The 25391-nt window shown below is 45.5% G+C and overlaps 1 protein-coding gene across 2 annotated transcripts; it reads left to right on the plus strand.

Annotated features, from left to right (window-relative positions):
- Positions 1–1242: 1242 nt before the first annotated feature.
- On the plus strand, positions 1243–23705 carry LOC110312367 (cytochrome P450 4F6). Of its 2 annotated transcripts, XM_021185912.3 has the most exons (13): positions 1243–1383; positions 1697–1895; positions 7333–7477; positions 15675–15728; positions 15817–15944; positions 17774–17895; positions 18343–18610; positions 18929–18995; positions 19198–19327; positions 22570–22703; positions 22797–22861; positions 22992–23074; positions 23439–23705. In XM_021185912.3, exons 2-13 carry the CDS (start codon positions 1698–1700, stop codon positions 23614–23616), a joined length of 1572 nt encoding a protein of 523 aa, XP_021041571.1. In that variant the 5' UTR covers positions 1243–1383; position 1697; the 3' UTR covers positions 23617–23705. The 2 variants fall into 2 exon arrangements, with proteins under 2 accessions (XP_021041571.1, XP_021041574.1); XM_021185915.3 differs by lacking the exon at positions 15675–15728.
- Positions 23706–25391: the final 1686 nt, after the last annotated feature.

Raw genomic sequence — 25391 nt, forward strand, 5'->3', positions numbered from 1 at the left:
CATCCAACCCCCCAACCCCACATACACCCCACCCCACCCACCTCTTAAACTGTTTTTTAGAGAAGTTCTCCCACAAACCCCAGTCCAGACTTGAAACTGTGATCCTCCTCGTGGTTACAAAAGTCTGATTCCTGAATGAGATAACTCAGACCCAGAAAGGCAAACATGGTACATACTCACTTCTAAGAGGATATTAGCTGCAAAGGATAACTGCGCTACAATCCACACCCAGAGATGCTAAAGATGGCTCAAAGTGGGACAGATGGGTTTCCCTGGGAAGGAGAAATAGAATAGATTCCAAGGGTGGACTCGGGACAGATAGAACAGGAAGGAATAGGTGGGGAGGGGGAGGGAGAGGAAATATTGGGAGAACTGGATGGGGGTGGGGCATTTTTGGGGTGAGGAGAAATGATTAGAGTGGAAGGCACTTTGGGGGTGGCGTAGAAACCTAGTACAATGGAAACTTCCAGGAGGCCGACCCTACTGAAAACTCCTAGCATAAAACTCCTAGCCTGAACCTGCCCATTTTCAATAACCAGGCAAGGCTTCTAGTTCATTGCTTAGGATACCAAGCCAGCCACAAAACCCTCAGTCCACAATTTGTCTTACCTGCAAGATGTGTTGGGCTAGGTGGCACAGAAGGAACTTGGGGAAGTTGCCAATTTATTACTGGTCCAACTTCAGATCCACACCATGAGAGGGACCCCATGCCTGGCACTGCCTGGAGGGTCAGGAGTCAGAGGCTGGATAGTCCAGCCACCTAGGATAGAACAAAACATGACCGGCAAAATAAAATAAAATAAAATAGAAGTTTCCTGACCCCCAATATTTAACGCATATCTATAACATCAGCCCACGCCCAGATCTGACCTCCAGCCTGTGTCCCCTCTACTCATGGCCCCTCTTAGCCTGAACCCCATACATTCCCTCAGATCTCTGATGCTTCAGCCTCACATGAGCTCAACCTACACTCTCTGACCCAGTGAGTTCCTGCAGGGTTGCATTATTGGTCCATCTAGAACCTAGGGTTCAAGAAGGAAGAAATCGATCTCTGCCAGGCTGTGCAGCTGTTGGGCGTGGGGAGGGGAGGGGAAGTGCATTTCAGAGCCTCACAGTTCTGCATGCTGTTACCCAGACTAAGCCTATGACTTTCAGTCCAGTTCCATCCCTTTAAGGTTAGACCCGCCCCCACTCGCCTTGGCTGCCTGCCCAGGCTTGGAGGTTGGGCTGAGGGTTGGAGGGATTGGCTGGTTCAGCCCAGCTGAACTTCCCATACAGCTTCCGGCTGGTCGGAAGCCAGGGACAAAATATTTTCAGAGAAGACAGGAGGTTGTGGAAGACTCGCTGCTCATAAGAGAAGGTGCCAGGGTGGAAGGCAGCAAGGCGAGTTCTGGCTCAGAACAGGGAGAGCTCTGCCCACAGCTGGAATGGCTGTAGGGAGTCGGCTGTCCTTGGAGACTTTTGGTCTCCTGGAAACTGCGCCCATAGTTTATGCTTCAGGCTGAGGCCCTCTAGAATGCTAACAGTCCTGCCTGTTGTGTTCTTCCTCTTCTCTCTCAATGTTCGTTCTTCTTCCTGCGCTGCCCCCAAGTCCTCCCAGTCTATATCGCTAGCTATATTCCTATCTAGTAAACTGGCCTGTCCCCACCCTTCTCCGGAGCCTCAGAATTTCACCTTCTGTGTATTTGCCCTGCAGGATGCTACAGCCGAGTATGTCCTGGCTGGGAATGGGGCCCCTGACTGCCTCTCCGTGGCATCTACTGCTGCTGGGAGGGGCTTCTTGGATTCTAGCCCGAATTCTGGCCTGGATCTATGCCTTCTATGACAACTGCAGTCGCCTTCGTTGCTTCCCTCAGCCCCCTAAACCGAGCTGGTTCTGGGGTCACTTGGCCTTGGTGAGTGTGGCAGTAGGTAGGTCTCTGGGTAGATGTGTTTCCAACGTGTTTGGAAAGATACTGTGGAACTTGGGTCAGGAGAGGCTTGGAACACAGGACAGTAGAGAAGTGAGGGAAGACATAGGGAGACCTCTCAGCCCCAGCAGCCACTCCACTCTTGTCTTGCCTCTCCGGGATCCGAGGCCTTTCTCCTTTCCTCCCTTCCTTGCTCCCAGCCTGCTTTAGGTCACATTATGATCAAAACTCATGATCTGAGGTCTCTTCCCCTCGTGAATGTAAATCTGCTCCCAGGATGGGCAGCACAGAGCAGGGACAGCCCCAGTCCATTCAATTTCCACTGAAGAACTTGAGGCTTCAGTGCATCATGCCCAAGATCTGGCCCCTGCCTAGTCCATCCTTGTCCTTGGGCTAGTGTCTGTACCTCTCTGGACTGCCATTTGCCGCGGGACACTGATGGGCAGAGAGAGATGTGAGTCGTATCTCTTCCCTTAAACTCCTCGGGCCCGATGCTTTCTTATCTTGCTCTTCACTCTCAAGAACCACCAGTGGACTCTTATTTTCCAATTTGAGCAGTAGTTGAGCTTTTTCGGTCTTGTTTATGGTACTGAGGTGAAGCAAGCTCTTGGCCACTGGGCTGCATCCCAGTCTGACTGTTCTTTTTCACCAGGGACCCTTCTGGCCTCTCCAGTTGTGGTTATACTTCCACTGGCCCCATTCCCAGTGCCCCTTGCTCTATGCTGCACTGGTTCCCTACTGCCAGAGTCACACTTAGCATTTCAGTGTCACCTGTAAGGGTGTCACCTCCAATACCATCAATTCAAGCGCTGCTTTCTCCCATAGCCCCCTTTCCTCCCAAAATCTGTATTCACGTTTGTCATTCCAAGTTCTCTCAGGACCACTTTCCTCTCTACATCACAGTTCTGCTGCTTCCTGCCAACCTTCCTGATGAGTTAGAGCTCTGTAGAACAAACCAATAATATGTGCACACATGTGCGACAGACACACACACACATACACACACACACACACACAGGCGCACACACACAATTTGTTAGAGTGGCTTAAAATCAACAGGGCCTGAATAGTTCAACAGTGGCTATCTGTGCCCTGGAGAGAGCACAGTAGTTGCCAAGTCTATGAACCTGGATGCCTCAGCAAGCCCGGTTGGATGCTCAAAGGACTGGAAGTTCCACAGAAAATTCTGATCTCCAGGTCACAATGGAAGGCCAAAGAAGCAGAAATTAATGTCATTAAAGATGGGCTGAATGATTCATTCAGGATGCAGAGGCAGGTGGCTCTCTGCGTTCAAGGTCAGCCTGGTCTGTAGAGTGAATTTCAGGACAGTCAGGGTTACATCTCAGACACTCTGTTCCCCCCCCCCCAAAAAAATAGATAGATGCAGTTATGTGGAAGAAACAAAAGGCCAGAGGGGCCAGCAACACTTTTTTTTCCCTCAAACTTTTTTGTATCTGAGCCATCCATCAGAAAGTGCAAGATCTACTCAAGATCTTCTCTCCTTAGTTGTTATACTTTTTTTTTTTTTTGGTCTGAAAATATCCTCACAGACTCATCTTGAGGGTTGCCTCTTAATCCCAGACCTTATCATATTTACAATCAAAATTAACCACCCGAGTCCTCATCTTGTCATCATGACCCCAATCACAGTCCTTCTACTATGGTTAACTTATCTCTATCAGTACAATAACAAAGTCAGAATTCCACCTGGTGTAGCTATCCTACATAGAGTCAGTACTACAGTAAGCCTCTTGAAGAATACTTAGTCTTTGAATAGCCCTTAATGTAAAAAATGATAATACAGGATTACAATACTTAATTACATTTACATTGTGATAGTTACAATGTGATAATTACAATTAACATTGTGATACATTGTAAAGAAATAGAAGAAAAATACAAATGTCTGCTTAATGTATGTGTATCTATGCACATATTTTTAATTTATTAAAATTAATTTTAACTGTGTGCATGTGTGTGTGTGTGTGTGTATTCCCAAATGAGCGCATGTGCCCTCAGGAGACAGGGCATCGGATCACCTACTGTAGCTAGAGTTGTAAGCCACCTGGTGTGGGCACTGGGAACTGAACTCTGTTTTTCAGAAAGAGTGTTCTTAACTGCGGAGCCACCTCTCCAGCCCCTGCAGAAACCTATTCTTAACAAAGTGGGAAAGAACTACTCATGACATAAATTACAATATTTGTCTCTTTAACTTGGCATGAAAGTCACATGTCATTAGCTATTTTTTAAAGATTTATTTTTAATTATATGTGGGAGGGGATATGTATACATGAGTGTAGGTGCATGCAGAGCCCAGCAGAGGGTGTCATTTCTCCTGCAGCTAGAGTTACAGAGGGGTGACTATGAGAGGCACAATGTAGGTATCCTGCTAGGCAGATGAAGTTAACCACTATGCCCGCACCGCCCCCCCCCCCCCCCATATTATTTTTTTAGCACTTCTAGCTTAAATTCCCAGCAAGACTCATGGCCTGATATCTCCTATTGATTATTTTTTCTTTATAGATATTTAGAATCTTTACTTTGTAGGAACTCACCTATCCATACTTTTTCATTTCTTCTCCACAGCAATGTTGGAGAATGTGATAAGACTGGAGACTTCCCTTCCCACCTCCAACATACTTCTTATGACCTCTGCCAACCTTTGCAGGTCTGTCTACAAGACCTGGTATTTGAGAACCTTAAAGAGCAGAATGGACTATGGTCTCGCACACAGTAGACAGTCTCAGTTCAGTTCCAGTGTATTTCTATACACAATGAAACAAAGAGAGCAGTGCTCCAAGGAAGGTTGTTTGAGTTCAGAAAAAACATGTAAGGAAACACATAAATACTAACAGAGCAGCCCTTTCCCACAGAGCAGCCCTTTCCCACAGCTTTCTCAGGACAGAACAGTTTAACTACACTTGACTGGCACAGAATATATACACAGAGTATATCTGGGAAGGCCTGAGACCAAGGCAAAAGGCCAAATACAATTTCAGGGTACACTGAGAACAGCACTTAGCATATCCAGACTGGTTTCCATAGCTATGCTCTGACAGTCAATAAAACTGTACTCTGCTCTTTAAACATGGCAGCCGGGCATGGTGGCACAGGGCTTTAATTGCAGTACTTGGGAAGCAGAGGCAGCCAGATCTCTGAGTTTGAATCCTGCCTGACCTACAGACTGAGTTCAAGGACAGCCAGGACTGTTAAGCAGAGAAACCTTATCTTTAAAAACAAACAACAAAAAAAACCCACCACCACCAACAACAACAAAAAACAAAAACAAAAAGAAAAGAAAGAAAGAAAGAAAGAAAGAAAGAAAGAGAGAGAGAGAGAAAGAGAGAAAACGTCTTATAAATTAAATGTAAATGTGTGTCACAGGAGGCACGAAATCACATCCAAGAACAATCCCGGAAACAAAATGCACGTGAGGTCAAAGGCCTCTGCTTTTCTCCTGGAGTCGCTCTCCCAGTTCCCCAGCATTGCTCACCATGGCTCATTCTTTTGGCCATTTTCTGATGACTGCCTTCTGTACAAAACCTTGCATCTGCTTGCTCTGTCATCTTCTATGGACAGAAACAGCTTCATCGGTTGCTTCCGGTTCCTTCCCTGCTTCTCATCACTTCCAGGTTCCTGGGTGCATCCTATGCCGTCTCTCTCCTCATAGATCTAAACTACACTGAGGTCTCCATCCTTCCAAGAGTTTCCCCTTTTTAGTTACAAGGTGATACCCACCCCTGAGCTCTCTATGGTTCTCGAGTGTCTACTGCAGGCTCCTCCTTCCCTAACCTCTGCATAGAGTTCACTGAAGCCATAACCTCTCCTTCCTCGTCTCACTTTCCCAAGGCTGCATTTCTGCCCCGAGTTCAGGCCCTACGTTGGCCAGCAAGTCCCTCTTGAAGTGAGGTCTAAGTTCACAGCTTTCCTGAGCTAGGAATCAGGATTGGAGCCAACTTGAAGTGTGTGTGTGTGTGTGTGTGTCTTTGTTTGTTTGTTTTAACCTCAGTATAGGGAGGCAGAAGGGTGTGCTGGGGTTGAAGTAAAATACACTATAGGACCACTCTGAGCAGGAAGGAGTGATAAGTTTGTTGAATGAGGAGGGAGGGGAATTAACGAATATCAGCGTTGGGAAGAATCCAATAGGAACAAAGTGAGAGATGCGTGTATGCACAGGGGAGGAGAAAGCGGATACGTTAGAGAGCAACACACCCATTTTTAAATTACACTACTAAGGAAAATGCTTTGTTTGGGTTGGTTCTTCTCCCTGCCCACTTTCCCCTCCGTTTGTTCTGTTGTCTTCTCCATCCCCTACATTAAAGCCTTTTCATTTTTAGGTCTCACGGGCCTGGTTATCCACATTTTCACAATTTCACCTAAGCACAGAAATTTAATAGTTAGAGGCTAGGATCCACAGAGAAGATACTGTGTTCATCTGTCTGTGTCTGGGCTACTTCACCTAACACAGTTTTTCTCAGTTCCATCCATTTCTAGACAAAATGTAATTTTCTTTGTATCTGAACAAAATTTGATTGTTTGCATCTCACATTTTTGTTAGCCATTCATCTGTGGATAAACATCTTAGCTGATTCCATTCACTTGCTACTGTGAAAAGATCAGAGATAAACATGGATAGACAAGTATGTGCCAAGTATATGCCCTTTGAGTATATGCCAAGGAGCGATACAACTTTGCCATACGGTACTTGAGAATTTCTTTGAGAAGCCTCCACACTGATTTACACAGTAGATGCTTTAGTTGCCCCTACATTCTCATCAGCATATAGTGCCACACTTTTTTATGTGCCTTGTGTTTTGTCTGTAAGTGTGTCTGTGCACATGTTTGCATTACCTTCGGAGGCTGAAACAGAGCATTCATCCCACCGGAACAGGAGTTGCAGACAGTTGTGACCTGCCATGAGGGTGCTGGGAATGGAACCCCGGTGCTCTGGCAGAGTATCCAGTACTCTCAACCACTGAACCATCTCTCCAACCCCAGTCACTTGTTTTCTTGATGGTAGCCATTCTGACAAGGTGGAGATAGAATCACAAAGTACATTTAATTAGTTTTTCTTTAATGGATTGAAACATTTAAAAATACTTTAACATATTTACAGGCAATTTTCTTTTGCATCTTATTTTGAGACCTGTCCAGTTTGTTGGTCCTCTTACTGATTGGCAGGGGTGCAGGTCCTATTTATTCATCAAACCACTGTTTAAGGTAAGAGACACACAGATGAAGAGACTGAGAGGCATTCAGATAGAAATATGAGTACAATAAGGGAGACATATAAATAACCCAGCTGTGGCTCAGCAAGAACCGTAGATTATTGATCAAGTAGAAGGGGTGAGAGAGGCGAGGAGGGACTGGCAGAGTGGGACGACACCTTTCTGGGGCTAGCAGCAGATTTCTCCTTTCCCAGATGAAGAACAATGAGGAAAGCATGCAGTTCATAACACATCTGGGCCATGACTTCCGTGATGTCCACCTCTCTTGGGTTGGACCTGTGTACCCAATCCTGCGACTCGTCCACCCGAACTTCATTGCTCCCCTGCTCCAAGCCTCAGGTATCTCTCAGGCACTGCTGTCTTCCCTGCTTCTTCTCCTAGTCCTTCTCACACCTACACAGACCAACCTAAGCAGGGGATGAAGCCATATAGAACAGATGTCATGACTCTGTCACCAATCTTCTGGATGAGACTGGACAATGTCTTGGGTCTCCCATAGTGCTGAGGTCTGTTTGGGTAGTGAGAGAAGGAAGCTCAATCTAATCAGAGAAAAGGAATCTATTGTCTGGGGGTGTAGCTCAGAAATAGAGCACTTGCCTGCTCTAGACATGCATAGGTTGCATGCATAGCACTGAAGACAGTGTAAAGGGTCTATTGTTATTAAGGTCAGAGAGGGAGGTCTCCAAGCACAAGTGAAGAAATGTTGTAAAGAATGGCAGCCGGGACCTGTATTTCTTAGTTCTGTTACGTTTTTCTTTGTGGTGGTTTTACTTTTCTGCTGTACAAGACGGCTACTAGAAGCTCAATATCCTCAGAAAAGTCCATGTAGTTTGGGAAATATTCTAGGGTCCCTTTAAATTTGATTTGAGTTTCATGAGAGGACCGGGTACTTCCTCTAATCACTGCTGCTTGGTTCGGGTGGCCTAGCCACCTTTTCAAGTACTGGGATTGAGACTGGGAAGGTGTGAGGTACTTGATCTAAGAGACTGGATTCCGCCCCTCAGTGCAAATGCTGGTTACAGACAGATGTTGCATCTACAAGTTGCACTTGATTCAGATAACTTGCGACCTGAGAAGACACCGGTGACGTGTGATTAGTCGCCTTTCTATGTGATAAAACACTATGACCAAGACCACTTACAGAAAGAAAGGTTTACTTGGGGCTTACGGTGGTTCCAGAGGGATGAGTCTCTTACCACTGCAGTGCATAAGTACAGTGGCAGGTAGGGCAGATAACTGAAGCTGAAAGCTGGGAGCTCAGATCTCACACCATCAATTGGAGGAAGAGGAAGTTGGCATCTATCCCCAGTGACTCACTTCTTCCATCAAGGCCATGTCTCCTAACCTGCCCCAGTATCACCACACTGATGACCAAGTATGCAAATCCTGAGATATGAGAGCCATCTCATTTAAACCACCACAACCTTAAAATACTGCCTTACAGAAAAAGCTAAGGATAGTGGTATGCACTTGAAACCCAATACTGAGAGGTGGAGACAGGCGGATCCTGGAGCTCACTGGCAAGCTAGCCTTGTCAGATTGGTGAGTCCTAGGTCCCAGTGAGAGACCTAAAAACAAAACAAAACAAAACAAAACAACAAAACAAACAGAAGAACAAGGTAGATGTCTCCAGAAGAATAACTCCTGAGCTTGGCCTTTGGCCTCCTCATGCCCCAACACATATATCTTTCAAGCAAGCAGATTATATAGGGAAGGAGAGAAATAAAAGTCCGTCAATATTTCCAGAGCTTGGATTTGCCCCTTTGGTCAGGTGACCACCTGGGGTTCATGGCATTAAATTCTGTGGAGCTTGGACAAGACATTACCACAGATGTTGAGTTCCGTTAGTGTCTGCGGTCTGTCTTCCATTCTTCTTACTGTTGCCTGGGCTGAGAGTAGTTACCTCAGGATAAACAAACCATTAACTGTGTATTTACAGATCTGTTTACAATGTGTAGGTTTCTTTCCTCAACATGGAGTGAAACTGTTTCCTTCTAATAGAGAATATGAAGTCCCCCTATCTATCTCTTCCATCTCTACAATTTTCCACTGTTATTAAAAATTGTTATATCTTGCTGGGTGGTGTTGGCATACTCCTTTAATCCCAGCTCTTGGGAGGCAGAAGCAGGCAGATTTCTGATTTCAAGGTCAGCCTGATCTACGGAGTGAGTTCCAGGACAGCCAGGGCTACACAGAGAAACCCTGTCTCAAAAACCAAAACCAAACCAAACAAAAGTTATGTCTTATAAGGCCCATTTGACATAAAAGCTTTTGCCCTATGTCTGAGCGTCCAGCTGATTGTTAGGTTCTTCCAGTTAAGTGGCTCTCCCAGCAGAAGTCTGTGTGTGTCCAAGCACATCACCTACACTAGTAAGTGATTGTACCAAAACGAATAGAGGAGGGACTTCAGGAAGGCTTTTTCATGGCCAGTAACATTCAGGAGCCATGAGGTTAGAAAAGTCAGATCAACAACCTCTATCTTTTGTATATCAAAGACAATTTTATTAACTATTTTAACCTTTTTATTCGATTTAGATAATTTTAGCACAGCCTACATTTTTGGCTGTTGAACTATTTATACTTTTTTTGGAACAGTAGTAGTGAATTGTTTTTTCTATTTTCAGTTTTTGATCTGAAGGAATTTGAGGTGAAATGCTGGACTTGGTGTGAAAAGTCCTGATAGATAGATAGATAGATATGGATATGGATATGTCTAAAAGAAATATAAACAACATACAACCAGGAGCCGAGCATAAAAGACATTTAGTTGGTACCATGTACCATGTGCATAAACAAGTTTTTTGTTTGTTTTGTTTTTGAGTTTAGAGGTCCTCTCTTATTTTTCTCCTTGTTATTTGTTATTTGAGAACTTTGTACAATACATATTTTATCATATTCATCCTCCTCTAATTCCTTTCCAATTTAACCCTCTTCCCTACCCACCTAACCCTGTGTCCTCTCTAAGAAAAGAAAAATGTGATCAAGTAGTTTGTGCTGTCCACATACATGTACTCTTCTTTCTTTCTCCTCCTCCTCCTCCTCCTCCTCTTCTTCTTCTTCCTCCTCCTCCTTCTCCCTCCTCCCTCCTCCTCCTCCTCCTTCATCTTCTTTTTGAGACAGGATTCCTCTATGAAGCTCTGGCTGTCCTGGAGCTACTCAGTGTGTAAACCAGGGTGGCCTCGAACTCACAAAGATACACCTACGTCTCACCCCTATCTGAGGAGCTGTAGTAACTGAGAGCTGCTTGGGAGAGGGGTTTGTCTTCCTCCTCCTCCTCCTCCTTTATCTTCTACATGCTAAATTAGATTTGTTCCTGTCATTTTATGTGGTTTTTTGCCTGCATACAAGTATGTGTACCACATGCATGCTTCCTGCCCACAGAGGCCAGAAAGGGCATCACTAGAACTGGAGTTATGAGCTGTTATGAACTCCATGTGGATGCTGGAAATCAAACTTGGGTCCTCTGCAAGAGCTCAAAGTGCTTTCAAGTGCAGAGCCATGTCTGTAGCCTCAAAACCGTTTTCTTACATTAGTAGCCTCTGGTGGGTCACTCCAGTAGAAGAACCACTCTAAAAAAATATTTATTTGAACTGAGTTAGGTGACACATACCTTTAATCTCAGCACTGAGGAGGCAGAGGCAGTTGGACTTCAGTGAATTTGAGACCAACCTGACTTACATAGGACAACCAAGGCTGTTGAAAGTGAGAAAAAGAGACCATGTCTCCAAAAAATAATTTTTAAAGGATTTATTTAATGTATGTGTGTGTGTGTTTCTGTGCACGTGCCTGAGTGGATATTTGTGCACCACATATGTGTAGGTGCCTCTGGAGACTAGATCAGGCTGTCAGATCTCTTCACAGACAAGTGCAACTTGTTTTTCAGCTTCAGGAGTGAAGCTGGAAAAACACGGGCCTGTGAATCACATGGAATCAAACCCATGCTCACTACAAGAACAAGCAGATATTCCTAACTACTGAGCCATGTTTCCATCCTGAGAATCATTTACAAAATAATAACCACTTGACCAATTAATTTTGGAAGAACTGGCACAAGTGACTCCATTTTCCTTGTTGACTTTGAGACAGGGTCTCACTGAGAAGCCTCACATTCATGGTCCTCCTTTTTAACCTCTTAATACTGATCCCAGTATACAAGCGTGAACCTCCATGCCCAACACAAATTTATTTTTATTTTGGCATCCTTTTATCTTTGACCACATTTTCTTGTTTGAGTTGGTTTGGTTTCTTGATTAACCATCTGGTGCTTTGGTCTCAGTTGTCCTTTATCACCAGGAAGAGATCTGTTCCAGTGGAGGCAATTGAGTGATGTCAGGAGCTAGTATCAACAAAACCCCTTATGACCAGTTGTAACCAACTAAAAGACTTGCAGTTGCCATCCTAACCCGCTGGGGTTGCTATTCACAAGGCTCTTCTGAGGCCATCTGTGTATCAGATATTTACATTATGAATCATAACAGCAGCAAAATTACAGTTATAAAGTAGCAACGAAAATAGTTCTATGGTTGGGATCACCACCACATTAGGAAACTAAGGGATTGCAGTGTTAGGAGGGCTGAGAACCACTGGGCTGGGAGGGCTGAGCACTCCACCTAAAGCCCATTTGTAAGTTCAATTTTGTTTGCAAGTAGATGGTGTTCTGTCCAGGCATTTTTAAAGAACTACACAGTTTCTTTTATTTATTTTTTAAAGATTTATTTATTTTATGTGAGTACACTGTAGCTGTCTTTAGACACACCAGAAGAGGACATCAGATCCCATTACAGATGGCTGTGAGCCACCAGGTGGTTGCTGGGAATTGAACTCAGGACCTCTGGAAGAGCAGTCAGTGCTCTTAACCACTGAGCCTCCTCGGTTTCTTTTATTGGGAATTTTACTTCTGCAAAATGTCAACTGACAGCACAGTTTGATGAGAATTAAAAATACAACCAATAGCAGTAAATATTTAAAGAAAACTAGTTTAGTAATTAGGGTCATTTGTTAAAAGTGGTTGTCAGTCTGTTTATTTAGACAGTTTCTCACAGGTCCTGGTTGCCCCCAATTTTGCTATGTAGCAAGAATAACCTTGAATTCCTGATCCTTCTATGTTCGTCTCCTGAATGCTGGGATTAAAAGTGTACACAGCCACACTATGTTTATGTGGTTATAGGACCGGACCTTGGGCTCCTTGCATGCTATTGCCTAGAGTTTATCGTCTGAATTACACCCCAGCCCCTGGTTATAAATTTTATAGAGAAAGGCTAGAACTATGGAAAACAACAATTAGATAACCCTGGTTAGAGTTTTGCAACATGCCCAGCAATCAGCAAAATAAAATCAGCAACTGGAACCATCTTAAAATAAACTTACTTATAAAGTTGAAAAGAGGTGGTTGGGGAACTGGCTTAGTGGTGAAGGACATTCACTGCTCTTGCAGAGGACCTGAGTTCAGTTCCCAGCACCCACATGAGGCAGCTCACAACCACCCATAACTCCAGAATCGAGGCATCTGATGCTTTCTTCTGGCCTCTGTGAACACCTGCGCACATGTGCCGTACAAACCACACAAGTAAAAACAGCACCAAATAATCTTTTTTTTTTTTTAAGAAAAAGTTGTAAATACATCCTTAAATAAACCTTGAGTTTGTCAGGACTCAGATTTTAAGTAGTTAAAAGCCTGACAAAGTTAAGATAAAGCATGCCTTCATTAAACATAAATTTTTATTTTTAGTTGGTTTTGTAAATGTTACCAAGAACAAATCAATATCTTAAGAGAACCGCATTGATTTAACCAGAGAACTAGATTTTAGTTGTACATTAGCCTACTGAATTTTTACCCCAGGAAGTCTAATTACCTTCAACCACCATAATTACTATCTTTAAGGAAGATTCTTTTCAGCCTGGCAGTATGGCATTTGCTTCAGAGTAATATTGCTCACCCACATTTTACTGAGCTGCTTAGATTTTTGTTTAAATTCTGTTTTACACATTTTTCCTTTGTTTCACTAATGTCTGAAGGTTACAGAATCTTACATTCCAGCAAAGGCTGGCAAGCTAACAAAGCCTTCAGTGATCTTGTGTAGTGTCTAAACAAGAAGGCCTAAGAGAGGGAACCAAAATCTTTATGCCAACCTAGTAGTTACAGTAAGAGCTACAAAAGACATCTGTTACCCTGAAAACAGTGGGAGAGAGCAAATATCTGACTTTTTATCAAATAATTAAAAGGTAGAGACTGTAAATCTGCCACTCATTCAAATTCAAGATCTTTAAGGCCAGATGAAATTTTGTTGCAAACTGTTATAGATACATAACGATACATAAAAACAATCACATTAGGACTGGGGAGATGGCTTGGCAACTAAAAGCACTTATGGGACAAGCCTGATAGTTGAATCTCTGGAACTCACTAAGAGGAAAATGACAGAAATGACTGTACAAATTTGTTCTCTGGCCTCCACATGACTAACACACACACACACACACACACACAGAATAAAAAAGTTCAAAACAATTCCATGAATTCAGAGTGCACTCTTAACTGGGAACAAGGTTTAAATGGATACTTAATCTTTCCCTAGTTTCAGATCATTGACTAAAAACCATAATTTTAAAATAGTATGACAATTAGAGAAATATCTAATGGCCTCCACAACCCCACCCCCATAATGTAATACATACAGTGACCAAAACTTTTATAGTAATAGATCATTTTATTTTTCTTATCAGATAATAAACTTAATCAGGACAGTTGTGAAGATATTTTTCCCTAATTGGTGGTCACCAGAAATGGAGTATATTACACGCATTATACCAAGATAACAGACAGAATTGTAAACTAGATCAAACCAACAGAACAGAACAGTACCTTTAACCTGATGCCTCATGTGCCGTAACCCAGAAGAAAGAAAAATCTGCACTACAACACATTTAGAAAGCAGAAGCTAAGCTGGACGGTGGTGGCACACACCTTTAATTCCAGAACTCAGGATGCAGAGGCAGGCAGATCTCTAAATTTGAGGCCAGTCTGGTCTACAGAGTGAGTTCCAGGACAGCCAAGGCTACACAGAGAAACCCTGCCTCCAAAAATCAACCAACCAACCAATCAATCAAACAAACAAAACAACTTTCTTGGTTAGAAAGCCAAACAAGTTGTAACCCAGGAGCAAAACTGGAAGTGTTGAACTCAAGTTGCTATAGGAAGTGACAGGAGTGTCAGGAGCTGGGGCAGTGAAAGTCTTCAAGTGAGTGTAGGACCCCAGGTCTAGGCAGTCTTTGATAAGTCAGTGACTAATTGGAGAGTCCAAAAAGCCTTCGGGCAAAGGTACCAGAGAGTAACCAGAATACTGAGATTCATACTGCCTATCATCGAGAATGCTAATGAGAGGAAGTTATAATTTAATCTTTAAATTGTGCTTTATTCAGAGAGCCTATCATCTGAGATGACAGAGTTCTAAGATTCTAAAACAACAACTGCCTTTCATCTCGGTTCCAATCAGCACATTTATAGTGGGAGGGGTGGGCAGGGGAGATGATGGTGGAGGAACAAAAGACTGGCATCCCAGCCTGGCATCCCAGAGCTCAGCCATGTAGTCAGCTGCTTCCCTGAGGTTCATGGGACTGGTACTGCTCTCCTTACCACATCCTATGCTTCTCCATTATTGTACAGCAGGGTTCAGGCATTTCCTTGGATATTTCAAGTGCTGAGAGCCAAGGACTCCCCATCCTCCAAGTTACCACAGGGCGCTGTCCCCATGGAAGCACCAATTAGATCTGCTACTGCCCCCTCCAGCCCCAGGCTCAATGACACACAGCTGGACCCATCTAGGCTATAGTGGACTCTCTGCTCACCCTCTTCCTCCAAAATCACCCTTCTGCTTCAAGTCCCAGTATTTAAATGGTTTGGAACAATGAATAATGGGGCATCCTTCACATGTCATGTGCTTTCCTCAGCCTCTGGCTCCTCAGTCAAGAATTCTCCATCTTGCCAGAATGCTATTGGAGGTGACAGGAGTTAGGAAATGTCTGGACCATATTTAAATCTTGTCTGAGGTGTATCTGAAGGGCACAATTTGGTCATACCAGACTGCCAAATGTTCATGATTGCCTATTTTGGGGTAGCCAAGGAAGACCATGTGTGTTGTGACCATGACAGGTCATGATAACATGTGTCATATGTCCCAGGATGTCTCAGGTGAGATCAGAGGTTTACAGTAGACACTGTGTCCTAGGTTTCCAGGAAGATTGGTAAAGTGTTGTGCTGGGTTCAAATGTGGAAGATGTGCTAGACAAAGTAGGACCCCAGGAAGGCATGATGGGGCGTGTGTGCCATGTTAATCTGACATTTGCTCTACCTGCTGCTGCAGCCTGGTCTGGCCCCTTCTGGTTTCCCTGCTTATCCCTGCTTTCTATGTCTTTGTCCCCCTCCTTGTCATGCTGAGTTTGGGGAGGGAAGTGCACAGCCCTGACTGAGGGTCTCTACCCCTCCTAAAGTCCATTGCCTACCTTTTCCATGGCTCTCGATTGTTCTTCTGTGTGTCAGCTGCTGTTGCACCCAAGGAAATGACTCTCTATGGCTTCCTGAAGCCTTGGCTGGGTGAGTATCTGAAAGTGAGGGCCACTGGACTCCCTTGAGGGTTAAGGGAGGGCACTACCCTTGCCTACTGTCATGGCTGCCCTTCCAGGGGATGGGCTCCTGATGAGTGCTGGTGACAAGTGGAGCCACCACCGACGCCTGCTGACACCTGCCTTCCACTTTGACATCCTGAAGTCCTATGTGAAGATTTTTAACCAGAGCGTGAACATCATGCATGTGAGTTTCTGGAACCCAGGGCCCTACTGGAGCCTTGTAGAAAGGGACGTGGTTTCAGATGTAATCAGCAGATGTGGGTCTGCTAAGATGCCTTTGGGACCACAGGGGCCTCCTCTCCCAGCCTCTCCTCTCCTCTCCTCTCCTCTCCTCTCCTCTCCTCTCCTCTCCTCTCCTCTCCTCTCCTCTCCTCTCCTCTCCTCTCCTCTCCTCTCCTCTCCTCTCCTCTCCTCTCCTCTCCTCTCCTCTCCTCTCCTCTCCTCCCTCCCTTTCTCTCTCTCTCTCTCTCTCTCTCTCTCTCTCTCTCTCTCTCTCTCTCTGTCTCTGTCTCTCTCCCTCCCCCCCTCTCTCTTTCTTTCTGTCTGTCTGTCTTTCTGTCTTTCACCTTTTTTTGAGACGTTTCTATGTGTAGCCCTGGCTATCCTGTACCTTGCTTTGTAGACCAAGTTGGCCTCAAATTCAGAGATCTGCCTGTTTCTGCCTCCCAAGTGCTAGTATTAAAGGCATGTGCCACCACCACTCTGCAATTTTCTGTCTGTAAAGTGGGAATAATAATTTATACTTAAGCATAGACGAGATAACACACGGAGCCATGCTCCTACATACAGAGAAAGCTCAGAAGGATGTGTTTCTGTTCTTGGTCACAGGAGCTTTGGAAAGTCAGCACACATTAACGCTGTCTGCTGCACAGTAGCGCTGTTTACACACCACACCACTTTACAGTCATTTGTCTTAAGCTCTGCATGATGAGTGGTACCTTTGATCCCCCCACTTAGCAGATGAAGCAGAAGTACAGTGAGTTCATAGCTACACAGCAAGACCCTGTCTCAAACAAGCAAGGTCTCTGGTATAGCTTGGTGCTAGAAAGCCTGCTTAGCATGCACAAGCCCTGGCTCCTACCCATCACTAAAAACAAAAGAAAGGGGCTGCTGTTTTGTTTTGTTTTGTTTTGTTTTGTTTTGTTTTGTTTTGTTTTGTTTTGTTTTGTTTTGTCCTGGAACTCACTATGACACAGTGACTGTGGAGACCAGTCTGGCCTCCAACTCAGAGAGATCCACCTGTCCCTGATGAGATTAAAGGCATATTACACTATGACTAGCTAAGAAAAGTAGTTTTTTTTTTTAAAAAAGAAAAGAATAACATCACTGGATTTGGTGGTCCAGCTAGATCCATCCTGGCTTTTTATCTTCCTTGAGAGAGTCTGGGTTTCCTAGCATGGAGAGACCTGGGTTATGGGGACGGGGAGGGGGAAGGGAAGGTGGACGGGGGTGGGGACGGGGGCGGAGACGGAGACGGAAACAGAGATGGAGATGGAGACAGAGAGACAGACAGACACAGACAGAGAACAGAGAGACACAGAGAATGTCAGGGTGAGCAGAAACTAAGGGTCAGAAAGGTCAGAGAGTGTGTCAAAATTCACCAGCAGTAAGAGAGTATAAGTAGTGTATAAGTAAGTATAAATATAAGTAGTGAAGCAAATATTTAAGTATGGTTGTGGAGCAAAAAAATCAGATCAACTTAGTTATTATTATTATTAAAACTTAGTTATTATTAAAAAGTTATTATTAAGTTGAAGAGGTGGGACTGAGAAGATAGTGAGCTGAACAGAGAAGGTGGACTTGAACCCAGTGCTCCTGCCTCCCCACCTTGCATGTTAGTCTCCTATGATAACACGTCTGTGCTCACCCATGTCTGGCTTACCCTGGGTGCAGTGCTTAGGGCAGAGCACCAGAAGGTTGGCTCCGAGCAGGGTGGGACTATTCTGGTGTTTGGAGTGCAGTGGTGCAAAGAAGACCAGACTCAGCCCAATCTTATACCACTTCTCTGGCCAGGCTAAGTGGCAGTGCCTGGCCTCCAAGGGCACTTCCCGTCTGGATATGTTTGAACACATCAGCCTCATGACCTTGGACAGCCTGCAGAAATGCATCTTCAGTGTCGACAGCAACTGCCAAGAGTGAGTCTCTCTCTCTGTCTTTGCCTGGGAACCTGAGCCCTGGACCCTAGGAGGAGGTTGGGGACACTGTGACTGGCCAGAAGAACAGGTGGGCTAAAGTCACAGTTGGATTTAGATAACAACTCTTTAGAGGACTGAGAGTCAGGTAGATATACAACATAGGATCTAGAGAGGGAAAGATCTGAGCACGGTGCCGAAAATACGGAACATCAAGGAGGAACTGCAGAAACAGGTGCTGAGTGAAAGAAAGATGATAATAATGCTGAAGTCCACCTGGAATCAGGGACATGAGGCTCTTAAGGAGTGAGAGGCAGAGAGAAGTACTTTTGGAGGGCACTTTTGATGGGTGAGGGTGGGTGAGGTGTCTTAGTCCTGTGTCTCTGCCTTGGGGTGTTCTGGGGTTTCATGTGTCCTAAGACTCTGCTTTCTCTCTGGCCTGCCCTGCAGGTCTGACAGCAAATACATTGCTGCAATCCTGGAACTTAGCTCCCTTGTAGTGAAACGGCACCGCCAGCCCTTCCTGTACCTGGACTTCCTGTACTACCTCACTGCTGATGGGCGTCGCTTCCGCAAAGCCTGCGACCTGGTGCACAACTTCACAGATGCTGTCATCAGGGAGAGACGCAGCGCCCTCAATACTCGGGGTGTTGAATTCCTACAGGCCAAGACTAAGACCAAAACTTTAGATTTTATTGATGTTCTCTTGATGGCCGAGGTGGGTTTTTCTGGAATCTAAGTTGCATGGATCTCATTGTTCAACCTTGATAGAAATTGAACTTAATCTAAAGAGTTCTAGTGAGACATAGATGGTGACTGTAAAATGGAGGGTCCAGTTAGAGGTAAGTTTTAGAGGTGGCTCTGCTGAATATGGTGTAGAAGAAACAAAGAACAGAAAACTGAGAAGAAAACTGTGAGGCAGGCTCTGAGGATAATACAAGGGGACCCCAGTGCTCAGTGGGTGTCAGAACTTGTTGAAAGACAGACTCAGACGTGCTCAGATACTGTATCAGTTGTGGTCTTGCTTTGTGTGCAGGATGAACATGGTAAGGGACTATCGAATGAGGACATCCGAGCAGAGGCTGACACCTTCATGTTTGGAGGTGAGGGTCTGTTTGTAGGGCTAACGAAAGGGTGGGAAACTGTTAGTCCCAGACTCATCTGTTGGGGGACACCCAGGATATCTCATTCCTTCCATCCATCCCTTCCTTCTCCATCCTTCCTGGGGACCTCATTGTCTAGACACTGTCCAGCCTGTGATGCTGAAACAGCCATGAGACACAAGCCTTCCTGTCTGTCCCTCAGGCCATGACACCACCACCAGTGCACTCTCCTGGATTCTCTACAACCTGGCGAGGCACCCAGAATACCAGGAGCGCTGCCGGCAGGAGGTTGAGGAGCTGCTGAGGGACCGAGAGTCTGAGGAGATTGAATGGTGAGCTCAGGTCCTTGTTGTCTGTTTTATGGCCCTTCTCTTTGCCTCTGCTCCCCAGATGGGAAAGAGAAGTTCTTTTTGTTGATTCTTCCATCATTTTCTGGTGCTCATAAGAGCTGAGCTCAGAGGAAGACACCCATCCTAGCCATCAAGAGAAAGGCTATATGTTTAGTGATGGAAAGATCTCAAAGCCCATTCTTATCACCACTGCCTGGCTAGGCAACATGAGCAAGCTTTTATAAATCACCCGTATGCTCTGTAGCCTGGGGAAATCTTCCCTACAGAGCTGCTTGAAAAGTTAGTGACAGCACCAGGAGAACAGACTGTCCTTGCTCCTTTGCTCTTCTGCTTTTCCCTTCCTAAGACCCTTGCTCCCCTTTATCTCTGCTCTACTGTTCGATTCACACCTTTCACTCACTGCTGGAGATTCACAAGGATCTCAATGGGTAAAAGCTATACATCCCTTCATTCATGGAACATGTCCATAGTGCCTACCCTGTCACACCTCTAAGTTCAAGGCCAGCCTGGGCAACATGGTATAACACCTGTCTCAAAATCAAGGGTTACCAGTTTTTGAAGTAAAGTTGTTGCTGTAGTCTAGGCTGGCCTCAAATCAATCCCCATACCCCGTTCTTGAATGTTAGCATTATAAATCTACGTCACCATGTCAATTCCTAGATGCATTTTTAAGTTTGCCGGTTTGTGATGGAATATTTACTATTCTGCCCACACTGGTACCACAATGATGGACTCAAGTGTTCTGCTTCAGTCTACAGAACAGCTGAGGTAAACTGACAAAAGCAGAGTTAGGAAGAAGAAGAAAAAGAAGGCAAGCTGGTTGATGGTACAGTGAATGAGACAGTCAGAAGGAGCCGTCTCTGCTATACCAGGAGGAAAGCGTGCACGAGACCGTTTGGCATGCTTAGGAGTCAGGGGGACATAACATGCCTGGATACTTGGGAAATGCGCATGTGCGGACCAGGGAGGCTCCTCATGAGACTAGAGCTGGGAATACAGTGTTTTGAACTGTTAAGAACTTGAGCTGTAACCAGAGGTGTGTCTGCTGAAGACCTTTGCAAGCCACTATAGGAAGGCAGGAGAGAGAGTGGAAAAGCCAGGTGTGATGATCCAGGCAGGAATCTTGGTGGGGGCAGGGCGGCACTGCCAATTATATTGAGCACTAGGGAGCTAGGCTACAAAGTAATACTTGCCTCAAAATGAACATAAGAAAGATGTGTGGTGTGCTGTCTTTAGGACAGTTAGACGGTGGGCAGAAGTGGCTAGGCATTTGTAGTCCGTGTGCTTCACTGTTGCCTAGAGGCTCCCTGGGGAGCTTGGCTGAGGGATGAATGCAGCACAGAGCCTGAAAGTCACTAGCTGGAGGCTGGAGGGTATTGCTTGCCTTGCAGCTGGGCAAACAGCTTCTCCATGCTTGCTTTCCTTTAGTCTCCTGGGTGATCTCTAGGCCCTTCAGTCAAATGGCCTCGTAGGTCTTCCCTCAGCAGTGTCTACCATACCATGTGTATGTATTTTTCTACTCAGCATTGTGCCTAGCTGTTCCTTCTTTTGTGTTCTGAATGGCATTCCACCATTATTCAGTTCATTTCTATACGTGTGGAGAGTTATTCCACATGTATAGAAATATTTTCAGTGAGAACAAATATTGCTGAATTGCCATTTAGTACCTCTGTGCTGATTTACTATTCAATGTGTAATAGAACTAGTGATTTTCCTATTGCTACCTTTTGACTAACTGCATTGGATTTTGTTAAATGAGTGTGCCATGACTTATCAAAACGTTCCATTCTTGATGGCTTTTATTCTTTTTCACATTTTGTATGTTATTCAGGGTGCATGTGTGTGCATGCATGCCTGTGTGTGTATATGTGTGTATGTGTTTGTGTATATGTGTGTGTGCACACACACATGCACCTGGGCACACATGTACAATGATGGATATGTGGAACTCAGAAGACAATTTGTAGAATTTCTACCATGTGGCACCCAGTGGTTAAACGGAAGTTCTCAGGTCTTGCCAGCAGGTGTCTTTATCCTGTGGGCCATCTTGTTGGCCTTCTAGCCTTTCCTCTAAAGACACAATGTAGGAAATATCTGTGTACTTGGACCCTTTGTAGCCCATATAAATGCCCGTGTAGGACAAATTCCAAGGCTAGTTGCTGAAGTCAGGCCTTAGGAATCTATGCTGGGGTTGGAGAAGTGACTCAGCAGTTAGGAGCACCTGGAACTCCAGCTCCAGGGGATCTGATGATGTCACTGGCCTCTGCAGGCGCAACACAACACCACAGACACACCCCCCCACCCCCACATCATACATATACATATAATTTTTAAAACATCACTCATTTTATTCAAAAGTTTTGAGTTCTATAACTTAGTGGCTCTTGGAAAATCCCACTTCCACACAGAGACTCAGAGAGTGCTCATTTCTTTGTGTCTTCATCAGAATATATCAGAGAACTTGAAAGTGATGAACAATCTGAAAAGTTGTGGCACACTGTGCTGTATGAATGAACACCACTGTACAGACATGCTGAACATGGCAATCATCTTTAGATCTACCACACATGCCTTTTTCTTTGACATATCAAATAACTTTGTTTTCCTAACTTTGGAATTTCTATGCTTTTCTTTCTTTTCTTCCTTTCTTTTCCGGTATACAAGAACTCTTTTAAAAAATGTTTTTAATCTTTTGTTTTTTGAGACACAGTCTCACTATGTAGGCTGTCTTAGAACTCAGTATGTTGTGTTCAGCTGGGTCCCTGAGCTGCCATCTCTCCACTACAGGTAGCCTCTGCACATGCCTATATCCACAGTGTCTGCAGCACAGGGCCCTCTCCTGCCTCTGTACATGTCTACATCCTCACACCGACAGGCCCCCCAGCTTCCTATGGCCCTTTCAACAGTAGTGCAGTTGTCCCTTGAGCCTCCCACAGGAGGCTCTCACAAATGCTCCTTATGTAACCGCTCTGGGCTTTGACTTTTCAAATTCTCCCATCACGAGGCCATTAAAATTTAGTTTCTGAGTTGGAGGCCAAGCTGGTCCACTGACAAGTCTCTTCTGGCCTCCACAGACATATAGCACACATGAACATGGATAATTTTAAATTTTTAATATTTTTAAGAACAAACAATATTTTAGGTACAGAATTGTGGATCAGTCTCACTCGGTGGCAGAGAGACTTTGGTTCTGCTCCTGGACAATTGTGTGCTGTGTTCCTTAGGGACGACCTGGCCCAGCTGCCCTTCCTGACCATGTGCATCAAGGAGAGTCTGCGGCTGCATCCCCCAGTCTTAATAATCTCCCGATGCTGCACCCAGGACGTTCAGCTGCCAGATGGCCGGGTCATCCCCAAAGGTGCCCTCAGTATCAGTGGAAGGAGGGGCCTGGGTAGGACGGTGGTCCCCAGAAGCATCATGGACCTGGCCTAACTGTCTCCTTGCTCAACAGGGAACATCTGTGTCATCAGCATTTTTGGGGTTCACCACAACCCTTCAGTCTGGCCAGACCCTGAGGTGCGACTCTACCCTTTCCCCAACTCTGGAGCCTGGAGAAGAGGCACAAGCCTACCAGAGAAACCAGAGCTACCAGCCTGGACATGGGGAAGAGACATGACCCACTAGCGTAGTCTTTCCTGGCCTACAGGTCTACAACCCCTTCAGATTTGACCCAGAAAACCCACAGAAAAGGTCACCTCTGGCTTTTATTCCCTTCTCAGCGGGGAGCAGGTGAGGAAGTGGTCTTGGGTGAGGGGGAGAAGTCTGGGTCTGACAGTGGGACCAGGGGACAGTTGGGTGAATGAGGATTCTGTGTCTCCTCCTCGACCTTTGCCTGCATTATGTGCAAAGGTGTGCAGAGCCTGCGGTGGCAAGGTCAAAGGCTGATGCTTTGTACTCAGAGTCACGCCCTGGTCTGTACTGGGCGCTGGGACTAGGCCAGGTCCCAAAAATGCGGACACCCACGCAGGGTCCCAGGCACATCAGTGCCCCCTTGGCCCTCCTGACCGTGGGGGGAGGGGACTGAGCCAGGTTGGATCCGAGGATGCCTGGCTGGTTCCTCACGCAGTCAGAGTCCCCACCGGTCCTTCCGCAGGAACTGCATAGGACAGACTTTTGCCATGAGCGAGATAAAGGTAGCGCTGGCGCTGACCCTGCTGCGCTTCCGCGTCCTGCCAGATGACAAGGATCCGCGCCGGAAGCCGGAGCTGATCCTGCGCGCGGAGGGCGGGCTGTGGCTGCGGGTGGAGCTGCTGAGCGCCGGCGCACAGTGACCTCACAGCTGCCTTGGGACCTGCTCACCCATGCTCCTACCTCTTTAAATCTCTGAATAAACAGAACTGCCTCCTGTTCTTTGAGTGACTATGAGCATCAGACCAGAATTTTATCACAAGATCCTCAATGCCTCCTGGGTGGTCCCCGAGGGTCTCCGTGCTGATGAGACTTCTACTGGAAGACCTTGTGAGCCACCACGGATGTTTAAGCAGGAGAGGGGAGCAGGTTTTCCTCCTGCTTCTGTCCTTCTGGCACAACATTTAAGAGTGGAACACTACACTAGACCTGGCCTGTTACATATGAAGGGATAGTTGTAGAATCTGAAGCAGGATGTTCCTTAAGCGAGGGGAATCTTGGAACCGCTGGGGATGGTTTTATATAATTTTCAGACCTTGTGACGACTAAAGCAGCTAACTCTACATGAATCACACCGACAGGCCCCCCAGCTTCCTATGGCCCTTTCAACAGTAGTGCAGCTGTCCCTTGAGCCTCCCACAGGCTCCGGCAGGAGGCTCTCACAAATGCTCCTTATGTAACCGCTCTGGGCTTTGACTTTTCAAATTCTCCCATCACGAGACCATTAACATTTAGTTTCTGAGTTGGAGGCCAAGCTGGTCCACAAAGTGAGTTCCAGGACAGCCAAGGCTACACAGAAAACCCTGTCTCAAAAAACAAAACAGAAACTGAGTTTCAGTTGATCACACATCTATAGACCCAGTACTTGGGAGACAGAAGCAGAGGGATGTTGGAGCAGAGGTTGACGTGAGCTTTTGTTACCCAATGAAATACTGTCTGGAAGGGGGGCAGTGATCTGATGGTAGAATGCCTACCATGCAAGACACACACCATAATCTGGGCTTGGTGTCACAAGCCTAAAATTTAGCACTCGAGAGTTGGAGACAGGAGGATCAGAAATTCCATGTCATCCTTGGCTACATAAGTTCCAAGGTAGCCCGAGATACATGAGGCACCGCCTCAAAAAACATGATTTAAAATATATATATATTTTTTTTTTCTTTTCTGTTGTGGGAAATGGCTTCAGAACAAAAATCTTCTTCAAGTCCAATTTATTTTTAGCTTTCTGCACTCATTTCAATTGTCTCTAGTGTTTGTTTCTAGTCTAGTTTGGTTTGGGATTTTGGGGTGCTGTGCTGGAATTGGGCCCAGGGCCCATGTGAGGCAAGTGCTTCCCCACTGAGCTACCCTCCCAGCTGACCCTGTACTGTATTGCCTTTGCAGGTAACGTATTCCCTTAGAGAACTGGGACAGCATTCAGGTGTGCGCTCTGCATGCAGCTAGAAATGTAACCCATATAACTTAGCTGACCTTGAAGTGATGCACATCTTAAGTGAGTATTTGAGGCAGGGTCTCGCTGTGTGACCCTAGCTAGTCTGGTGCATGCAATGCAGAGCAGGCTGGCCTCAAAGATCGATCAGTCTGTGCCTGCTTCCCTCGTGCTGGGATTAACACTGCTTGCCACCACTCCTCACAGTTATCTCTGTACTTTAAATTATAGTTAGTTATTATTGGGGGGCATGTACATGCCACAGTGTATATGTGGAAGTCTGACAACGTCTGGGAATCAATTCTCCTTTAGCCTCCTGGATTGAATGCACGCCATCTGTTTTGGCAGCAAGCTGTCTTCCCTACTGAACCATCTCACAGCCCCTCAAGTGAGATTTTTAAAATGCCTTACTACACTGGTGATTCCACTCTTTGATGTGTTGGGGTAACAGTTACCTTTGATTTAATACTTTTCGGGCCATAGTCACCC

This window comes from Mus caroli, unplaced genomic scaffold (assembly GCF_978045245.1).
Source record: "Mus caroli unplaced genomic scaffold, Mus_caroli_1 scaffold_18, whole genome shotgun sequence".
Taxonomy (NCBI): domain Eukaryota; kingdom Metazoa; phylum Chordata; class Mammalia; order Rodentia; family Muridae; genus Mus; species Mus caroli.

What these genes read in the sequence shown, in the direction of transcription:
- LOC110312367 (XM_021185912.3), top strand. Translation starts at nt 1,698, where the DNA reads ATGCTACAGCCGAGTATGTCCTGGCTGGGAATGGGGCCCCTGACTGCC. An exon ending in TCCCCTGCTCCAAGCCTCAG is followed by an intron (nt 7,478 to 15,674) that starts GTATCTCTCAGG and finishes TCTGTGTGTCAG; the next exon opens with CTGCTGTTGCACCCAAGGAA. An exon ending in TGGCCGGGTCATCCCCAAAG is followed by an intron (nt 22,704 to 22,796) that starts GTGCCCTCAGTA and finishes CTTGCTCAACAG; the next exon opens with GGAACATCTGTGTCATCAGC.